Raw genomic sequence first — 10,070 nt, 5'->3', positions numbered from 1 at the left:
GTGTCCTGTTGCTCTGAATGATTAAGTCGCCCCAAGATTTCCCGACCAATAGAGTGAATCAGGCAGGACTTTGGTCTTGCTTAATGGAAAACCAGCAGCTCTGAAGCTCTTCCAGGCTTTCCCCTCGAACGTTGAACCAGCATTTCACTGCTAGGATAGGAAGATGGTTTTTATATGTGCGTGGACACTATGTGCGTGGACACAGCCTGATATGTACATAATCGCTGCTCTCTGCAGCATGTGGAGGCACCTCCTAGCATCATGGAATTGATCCAAGGGCGATCGACGCCCCACAGGGTGGGTATCTCTGACGGGTGGCCCTCCAGCCTCCATTTAAAGACCTCAAATGAAGGAAGTGAAAATATAAAGGGGACAGGAACAGCCCATTCTCCCCTTCTTGTTCCCTCGCTTGTCATGCAGGAACAACGGCTGGATTTGGTGCTGGAAAACTCTTTTTGTATCTGTTTGGTGACAATAACCCAGGGCTCGGCTAGCTGTTTAGATGTCACAAGAAGGGTTATGCAACTGTGATGCAACGTAGGTCTGAGAAGTGCACCAAACAGGGTTCACCTGACTCTAGTCTCTTACTTGAGGGACAATATATCAAGGTTCCAGAGTCCACAGGCAAAATAAGGGGTCACGTAGAGCTCGCAGCTGCACCCCAGGAACTTCTGAAATATTGGAGTGGGGATGGGACACACCATGCACCCCTCAGATCATGCAGTGCAGAAAAAGATCTAGGGCGAGCCTTAAAACAAAGCATCATTGTTTCAGATAGTAGCTCCACTTTAGTGCAAGATTTTGCTAAATACTAAACAGGTAGTGTGACAGCTTATCATTGGGATCTCTCAATTTGCCCCCTTCTCCCACCCCAAATGGGACAATTGCATCTGAGGTCCAGCTGTGAGGGTCTTCTGGCGGTTCCCTCACTGTGGAAAGCCAAGTTACAGGGAACCAGGCAGAGGGCCTTCTTAGTAGTGGCGCCCGCCCTGTGGAACGCCCTCCCACCAGATGTCAAAGAGAAAAATAACTACCAAATGTTTAGAAGACATCTGAAGGTAGCCCTGTTTAGGGAAGCTTTTAATGTTTAATAGGTTATTGTATTTTGGTGTTCTGTTGGAAGCCGCCCAGAGTGGCTGGGGAAATTCAGCCAGATAGGCGGGGTATAAATAATAATAAATTATTATTATTATTATTTTATTATCTGACAAAGTAGGCTTGAGCTTCATATAATTCATGCTGTGATATGTTTATTCATCCTCAAGGCGCTGCGGGACTTTTATAATTATTTGGGACAAGGCGATTTGGTCAGGAATCAAGGGGGAAAGGGGATTGAGACAAAGTAATGCAACACTCAGTAAATTGACCAAATTGGGGGAAATTGCATTTGAAAGCTGAGTGTTTAAAATGGAAGATTAGCCCATACTTGGGTTCTGAATTGTTACTACAGTCATACCTCATGTTACGTTTGCTTCATGTTACGTTTTTTCAGATTGCGTCCCGCGGCGACCCGGAAGTACTGGAAAGGGTTACTTCCGGGTTTTGCCCCTCGCGCATGCGCAGACATGCAAAATGATGTCACGTGCATGCGCAGAAGCGGCGAATCACAACCTGCGCGTGCACAGACGTGCTGCTGTGGGTTGTGTTCTTTTCATGTTGCGAACAGGGCTCCAGCACAGATCCTGTTTCGCAACCAGAGGTACCACTGTATTGGGTATTGATATCTGCCCATCCTTGTAATCAAAGAATAATGCATTCTTCCTTCTGCTTCCTTCATTTGTAGGTTACATACACATAAACAGAAAATGAAGAGGGGAATTAGAAGCCATGACCTCAGACAGAGGCGCCTGGTGGGAAAAGAGCTCACACATTCACATCACAATTGTGGCACAATTCCAAGGTTGAAAAGAAAAGAAAAGAAAGAAATCAACTAAGAAACAACAAATATGAATTCTGAGATACAAAAATAAAAAAAGAACCAAAATAGAGATTTGTTTTAAACGCCTAGGTCTGAGAAAAGAGGAAATCGATGGGGTGGGGGGCTAGGGGTGCGGACGTTCACACACTGCTTCCTGTTTCTGACAAGTTATTTTGATACGTTCTGTTCATTCCTTTGAGGTGCTCAAGTTTGAAACGAAAACCTGATCGAGTCTGTGCTAGCAAAAAAATGTTAAAAAACAAAACCATCGACGTTTTTTTAAAAAACCTTTTAAACCAGGAGCATGCGGAGTCTCAGTTCCTTCCTGTTTTCTCATCAGCTGTGCAAAATCATGTGGTCTTGTTTTCCCCACCCCAATATCTCCTCCCCCTCGGATGTACCCAACCCACCTTCTCCTTCCTTGTGTGTGCAAACAAACCAGGACCCAAACATGCTCTGGGAATCTCTCCCGCCAGCTTTGCTTTCATTTTAGAATCGGAGAAAGCCATGTGGGGGGCCATCTCCCACCTTAGTCACCTGTGGCACTTCGCTTGTCAAAAACCTTTGGTTTCTTCCACGTCTAAAAGCGTTTTCTGTATTCGAAACAAACTTTATGTCTCTCCTACCCAGAGCTTTCCATCCGTTCGCCATTTCCGTCCGTCGGCGATCCAGGAGAACGAGCATAAAGTGTGAATTCTGTGATGGTAAATCAAGACTTCTCCACCCTCTAGATATTGCGGAAATGAGCAACGTCTGGATTCTGGTCCCGTGAACCCTGCTCTTCTCCTGTATCCGCACAACCCTGCAGAAGCAATTGCGGAGGTCCCACTTTTGCCCAATGCAATGTACCAGGCTCCATGATTCTGCTCCTCCGACCAGTATCAGCCCGTAACTTAAATTCCTGCACTAAGAAGGACAGGGTCACACCTGTCGTGGGATAAGGGAAATGTAAAGGATGGGGATTTCTAAAGAAGCAGGATGGAGGCATTCGCCGTCCAGAGGCACTCTCAGATACGTAGATATAACAGAAGCCGTTTGCCCATATGCCTGGGAACGGCATATTTTAAGCTGACATAGCCTAGCGGTTAATCCTGTACTGCACACCAATGTTAGCTGACTCAAGGCCAAAAGAAATGGAGATGGAATGAATGGAGGCGTGCATGCAAACAAATGACCTCTGGGGCAGGTTAAAAAAATCCCCCCTAAGCTCCGTGTTTGCACAGGGTGGGAATGGGACTTTTTGATCTCCCTTTAATCCTCGCAAACATGTTCACAGCACAGTTGTGATGGGTAGGATCTGTGTCATATTGACGGCCAAGTGACCCAATGCACGGTTATTTCACAGTGAAAAATAGGAGAAAGAAGATCAAGTGCTTCTGCAGCTTGTCCTGGTCCTACACTCCCATCCTTAACCTCTGACCTCTCTGCCTGCCTCGCCTCCGAATGACCGGCTGATGAACGACCAGCTCTGATATCACAGTGAGGTTGGGCAGCCCTGGAAGAAGGCAGAGGAGTGCTGAAGTGAACCGTGTCATTATTGCCCATAGCCCAGGAGTTTGGGAATTACACCTTGCTGGGCTTGTTGCTGAGCCTTTAAATGCGCTAATGGAATTAACGCCTTTTGCTATATGGTGCTTTTGAGCATTGGTACAAGACTGCCTACATGGCAAACTATTTACTCCAGGAAGGTAGTGTCAATGTCTGGTGTTGCAGAGTGACTCTTAACTGCCATTGCGGAATCTAGACTTCAGGGTAGAAGAAGAAGAAGAAGAAGAGTTTGGATTTGATATCCCGCCTTTCACTCCCTTTAAGGAGTCTCAAAGCGGCTAACATTCTCCTTTCCCTTCCTCCCCCACAACAAACACTCTGTGAGGTGAGTGGGGCTGAGAGACTTCACAGAAGTGTGACTGGCCCAAGGTCACCCAGCAGCTGCATGTGGAGGAGCGGAGACGCGAACCCGGTTCCCCAGATTAGGAGACTACCGCTCTTAACCACTACACCACACTGGCATGCTTTGCATGCAGAAGGCTGCAAGTTCAATTCCTGACATGTGCAGCTGGAAAACAAACCCAAGTGAGCAGCAGGGGAGGGGAAAAGCCTCTCTCTTGTCTGAAACGCCAGCGAGCTGCTGCAGATCAGGGTAAACAACATGAGGATAAACAGTCTGACCTGCTATAAGGCAGCTCTCCATGTCACGGTGACACAGGTGGCTTCTGCTTATATTTTGCTCACCTCTTATTTCAGGCAAAACGAATTTGTGTCGGTGCCAAAATGGAAATTCATTCAGATTGGAAACTCAAACACTGTTGAGTTTAACAATAGATGCTAATTTTGACGGGATGCAAATTTCATCAACGAAACTCGGGTTTCTTTTTCTACTCTCCAAAGAGCACTGGAGAAAGACCCAAAATTGATGCTAAATATGTGTTGTGATGACTCAGCGCAGACTTAAAGAAAGCTGAAGCCTATTTATTTATTTCAATGGTCTCCAGTACAGTGGATTGGATCCATCAAGCTTCAGCAGGCAGATGCCAACGCCAAAAGTGTGCGTTTTGATTCTGTACTTTGGAAATGTGTGAGGGGCTGTGTTTAAGTGTGCAAAAAGCTCTGGACCAGCATTTAGCTCCTGCTTTCCAAATCTGGGACATGGCCCAGTCAGGAGGGAAGCCTTTGAGTCTCATTGATTTCAACAAGATAGCATGGCTGAATTCTGTCATTAAACTAAATGCAATGCAAAATTGCTTTGCTCTGGTTGGAATGTGTTTACATGATTACATGAATGCATCAGACCAAAGAAGAACATCATGCCGAATCAATCCAGTCCCAATTGCAATTTTGCAGGCAAAAGCATTGCACAAGCTACACTGCCCCAGCCAATTATCCCTACCAATGATAAACACTCCCTCCTGTTTTTGAACATCCATTCGGTCTGTTGCTACTACTAAAGAAAAAAGAAATGGGCTTAGGAGGGGGGGGGGTCTCTTTTCTTACCCAACCCTACCCCAGTCCTGGGGTGCAACCTCTTGTCTTCTCCATAATGCTGGTACTTATTTCTGGGTTTAACTCTGTGCTGTGTCTTGATCAAAGGCTTCTTGTTATTTCTTTTGTGCTCTATTGTTTGGGATGGTTAGCCAGAAAGATACAGAAAGTTGCAGCCTGGGATCGTACAAAAAAGGGAGGGGACTGCTTCCGGTTGCAACGGCGAGAATGCCTCACTGCACAACGTGAAGCCGCACTGGTTTAGGAAAGGGATATAAATGCCCCCACTGAGATGCATCTGAAGCAAAAAGAGAAGAGACAGGTACAGTTTCAGGGAAACAAAGGTGTGTGCTTGTATGTGGCTGCCTTTTAGTTTCACAGTCAGTGGGGCACAGGTTGAAAATGAGGATGACCCATAAAAACAAAAAGTAGATGAATGCATGAAAATTGTGGAGTGGGGAATAGGTGGTTTTCCTTCCTTCTCCACCCAATCCCAGAAGAGCAGCTGACAACACGGTTAGCTCACAGGGCACAGGGACCCCTCTGCCATGCCAGTCCCAAGGAGTGGGGTAAAAGTCACTGGGGTCCTCCCCATAGGATGAAGACTGGGGTACGGCAGCACTGCTGAGTGGGAGGGAAAAACCAAGTTCGTTCTCACTCTGCCGGGGTCTCCAGAGGCAAGAGTGTGAAAGTCCTGCCTTGGCGCAGCTTCGAAATAACACTGAGTTTAGTTTCCCGCTCCACGGTTCCGAGCCCGCAGGGAGCCAGTAAAAGCAGCATTGACAGAGGCGAACCAGGGCGGTCCGCTCTGTTAGTTAACGGATGATATGACGATATGCTCCAGGGAGAAGGCAGAAGGGGGGGGGGAATCTGTGGACGAGGGAGCTCCACCTGTATGGTCCCCGCACTAAGGGATCCGTCTGCGGTGACGTCCCTCAAGTCCTTGAGGCCTAGTTGCTTGGCGTCCATAGATTTGGCGGGCGAGCCTTAGAGGAGTCGAGAGCTGTTTCCGGTGACTCCGCTCGACGGCCAATCAGAAACTTGCACTTGGTAAAGAGGATGTTTTTGACTGAGGCACGGCTTGGTTTTGTTTGTATGTTTGTTTCAAATCCCTCCCAGGGAGTCCCCTGGTAGGGCAGTTCTCAGCTGTCTATGCTCATGAGGGTTATAACTTGTTCAAGTTTGTAGGCCAGCTTTTGCTTCCCGGCCTGGTCATCTTGATCAAGGGCTCCAAGGATCTGTGGAAGAAGGAAGAGAGGCAGAAGAGAGACGTCTTAATGGTTGAAGCTGGTCATGTCAAACGTGTTACGGAAATTACGGGCGGGGGGCACATCTTTAAAGTTGTTAAATGTTACAAATATTATGCATAAGTGTATCCTTTCGACTTGGTAGCTCAGGGAAGTTACTTGGCTTTAGGTAAAGGTAAAGGGGACCCCTGACCATTAGGTCCAGTCGTGGCCGACTCTGGGGTTGCGGTGCTCATCTCGCTTTATTGGCCGAGGGAGCCGGCGTACAGCTTCCAGGTCATGTGGGCAGCAATGACTAAGCCGCTTCTGGCGAACCAGAGCAGTGCAAGGAAACGCCGTTTACTTTCCTGCCGGAGCGGTACCTATTTATCTACTTGCACTTTGACGTGCTTTTGAACTGCTAGGTTGGCAGGAGCAGGGAGCGAGCAACGGGAGCTCACCCCGTTGAGGAGATTCGAACCGCCGACCTTCTGATCGGCAAGTCCTAGGCTCTGTGGTTTAACCCACAGCACCACCCGCGTCCCTACCTAGCTTTAACAATCATATAAAATCAACTCCTTTGCCAGTTTCCTCCATTCCAACACTATTTTGCCCTTGAAAAATAGGGACTCCAGGAAGTGCCCAGAGGTGACAATTGCTCAGTTCATTGTTGGCCAAGGAAAGCCTAATCCAGCTTAATCCATCACCAGACTTGCCAAGGGGTCCAGACATGCAAAGGAAGAATTGTAAAATAATAATAGTAAAAATTAGAACCAAAATTGACAGATCCTTCCGCCCCTCGTGGCAGCCGTGATCGGGTGCTTCTCCTCCCTGTCCCCAGCCCATCTCACCTCTTCGTTGTACTTGCCCACGTAGGAGTAGATCTCTGAAAGTGAGCTCATTGTGTTGAATTCATTCATGTGCATGCGGGATTGCTCAGCCAGGTAGGCGTTCATGTCCTGGTCACTGATAGCTGGCATCTTGCCGATATCTGAGTAGTACCTGGTGGGGATCAAAGAGGCCCTTTAAGTGTTGTGCGGGAGAGAGTTCTACCAACAAGCCAGTTCCAATTGGCAAGAACTAGAGACGGGGCCTTCTTAGCGCTGGCCCCATGACCGTGGAACTCATTCCCCAGGGAGATCTGCCAAACCCCCTTTTCAGGTGCGCTCTACAGACCTTCTTGTTTTGAAAAGGCTTTAAAAAACACCTTGCTTTAGTGAAGAATTGTTTTCAGTGGCTGCCACTAGAGGGGAATTGCTTACTATACACTCGTACCTTGGTTCTTGAATATAATCCGTTCTGGAAGTCCGTTCGACTCCCAAAACCGTTCGAAAACTGAGGTGCGGCTTCCTATTGGCTGCAGGAGCTTCCTGCACTTGAGCAGAAACCGCATTGGATGTTTGGATTCCCAAAAACGTTTGAAACCCGGAACACCTACTTTTGGGTTTTCCGCGTTCAGGAGCAAAAACGTACGAGCACCAAGGTGTTCGATAACCAATGTACGACTGTACTGAATTTGCATTCCTTTTAACTGTATTTATGTTAACAGAATTCCCCTGTTATAGTGCTGGTTTAATATTTCAAGTCACTTTGCAAAGGCTTGTTGTTTTGAAACGTAGTTGTGAATTCTAAAAAATAAAAATAAAGGACAGATGTACATACTGTCTTTGCAACACTGTGACCTGGTAACTCTGAGACTGAGATGAGTGCAGAACTCTGAAAGCCCGCAATCCAGAAATCCTTCCGCAATTGCATTTCTGTTCTTGTTTGGGGGTTTCTGTGAAGGTGAAGCCTGGTTGAAGCTTTTTAAGCTAATAGACCAGCCGCCACTGCGAACTGGACTTCAGGCTCCAGCAATTAACACCAGCGACTCTGAATCTGAAAACCCCACCATCCAGGTCTAAGGCTCAGAAGTGGCTTCTTAGAGCCCAAGCTGGACCTGGCACAGTCCCATATACAGTGCAAAATGTTTGCGTACGGCAAGAGGCTGCCACTTTAAGGCAGTTGCTATTTTGGATGCCCTCCCTCCCTCCTCTCCACCCCCAAAGTATGGCAGGCCTTCGAGGACAAGATTTGCGGAAGGTAATCAGTCACTGTCACCGGCAGCTGTGCTCCGCTGTCAACTGGTTAATTAGGCTCCGTCATTTACATTTTTAATTTCTTCAATTTGACATTTCGCGCGCAGTGCACCCCCACACAGTGGTGCGCACACACACATGCCCGGAAAAGGCCCCTAATGCCAGTGCCGCCGCAATTTTATAATTAGGGGAAACGGAGAAGGAGAAAGAGCCAAAATAGCTGACAGGTGCCTCGTCGACGGCGCCGCAGCCACCTGCTGAGTTCAGCAACCAAATCTCCTGGGGCAGAAGGAAACCGGGTTCCAGCATTGCAGAGAGCGGGGATGCAGGCAAGGGAGACCTCTTTAATCTGGGCTGCCGCAGGAAAGGGGAGATGGAGCTGGAGGCAGCGGGAAACCAAGTTCTGGGGGAGTTAAGAGCAGCGCTGGCTGGTGTGGTTAAGAGTGTCCTACTAGGACAGGCTTCCTCAACCTCGGCCCTCCAGATGTTTTGAGACTACAATTCCCATCATCCCTGACCACTGGTCCTGCTAGCTAGGGATCATGGGAGTTGTAGGCCAAAAACATCTGGAGGGCTGAGGTTGAGGAAGCCTGTACAGTGGTGCCTCGCAAGACGAAAATAATCCGTTCCGCGAGTCTCTTCGTCTAGCGTTTTTTTCGTCTTGCGAAGCATCCCTATTAGCGGCTTAGCGGATTAGCGCTATTAGTGGCTTAGCGGCTATTAGCAGTTTTCGTTTTGCAAAGCAAGCCCATAGGGAAATTCGTCTTGCGAAGCGCCTCGAAAAACGGAAAACCCTTTCGTCTAGCGGGTTTTTCGTCTTGCGAGGCGTTCGTCTTGCGGGGCACCACTGTACTAGGACCTGGGAGAGGCCAGGATTCAGATAACCCCTACTCAGTCGAGAAGTTCACTAGGTGATCTTGGGGGATAGCTGCTGACTCTCAGCCTAACCTATCTCACAGAATCAGGTAGGGAGCTGTGTTGGTCCGACACAGTCAAAATACATTAAAAAAAACCCAAAAAATTGGCCAGTAGCACAAAGGTAAAGGTAAAGGTACCCCTGACCGTTAGGTCCAGTAGCGAATGACTCTGTGGTTGCAGCTCTTCTTGCTCTATAAGCCGAGGGTTATATAATGATGGGGGTAGAGATGCTCCTTCAGGTAAGTAAAAACGTAAAGGATCCCAGATGGATAAGTCCAGTCAAAGGCTACTATGGGGTTGTGGCGCTCATCTTGCTTTCAGGCCAAGAGAGCCAGCGTTTGTCCACAGACAGCTTTCCAGGTCATGTGGCCAGAATGACTAATCCGCTTCTGGTGCAACGGAAGACCGTGATGGAAACCAGAGCACACGGAAATGCTGTTTACCTCCCTGCCACTGTGATACCTATTTATCTACCTGCACTGGTGTGCTTTCGAACTGCTAGGTTGGCAGAGCAATGGGAGCTCACCCTGCCACGGGGATTTGAACCCTCAACCTTCCGATCAGCAAGCCCAGGAGCCTTGGTGCTTTAGACCACAGCGTCACCCATGCTCCTTCACGTATACAGGGTCTAGTAATATTATGAGAGAGTGAGAAGAACGTCTCCCTGTCTACAGTTCTCCACACTATGCATGATCTGATACATCCTCCTTACTTATCATTATTTTTAAAACAAACTAAAATGTCCCAAATATTTCAACCTTTCTTTGTAGAGGAATTTTCCCAGGCCCTTGATCTGTGCCGATGCTGTGGAATTGGACGATGAACCTAATCCAGCTCTCATCTCCAGCCCTGCCTGCTGGACGTTGTTCCCTCTGACTGGTCATGCCAACAGAGGGTCCAATTCGTATTTGCCTAGCGAGACCACAAACTGCCCTGAACCAACTGAATGAG

At 48.0% G+C, this 10,070-nt stretch overlaps 1 protein-coding gene across 4 annotated transcripts in view; it reads right to left on the bottom strand.

Moving 5' to 3' along the window:
* Nucleotides 1-4,366: 4,366 nt before the first annotated feature.
* PLXNA4 (plexin A4) overlaps nucleotides 4,367-10,070 on the bottom strand; it is a 621,967-nt gene continuing 616,263 nt past the window's right edge. For all 4 annotated transcript variants that reach the window (XM_081879604.1, XM_081879605.1, XM_081879606.1 and 1 more), the window contains 2 exons: nucleotides 6,975-7,125; nucleotides 4,367-6,135 (listed from right to left, as the gene is read on the bottom strand). In XM_081879604.1, coding sequence (XP_081735730.1) covers nucleotides 6,040-6,135; nucleotides 6,975-7,125 — 247 coding nt within the window. In that variant the 3' untranslated portion in view covers nucleotides 4,367-6,039. The remainder of the gene's footprint in view (nucleotides 6,136-6,974; nucleotides 7,126-10,070) is intronic.

Source organism: Podarcis erhardii (assembly GCF_964252035.2).
Source record: "Podarcis erhardii genome assembly, chromosome: 10".
In the NCBI taxonomy this organism is placed as follows: domain Eukaryota; kingdom Metazoa; phylum Chordata; class Lepidosauria; order Squamata; family Lacertidae; genus Podarcis; species Podarcis erhardii.
This window is presented reverse-complemented; position numbering and strand designations above follow the sequence as displayed.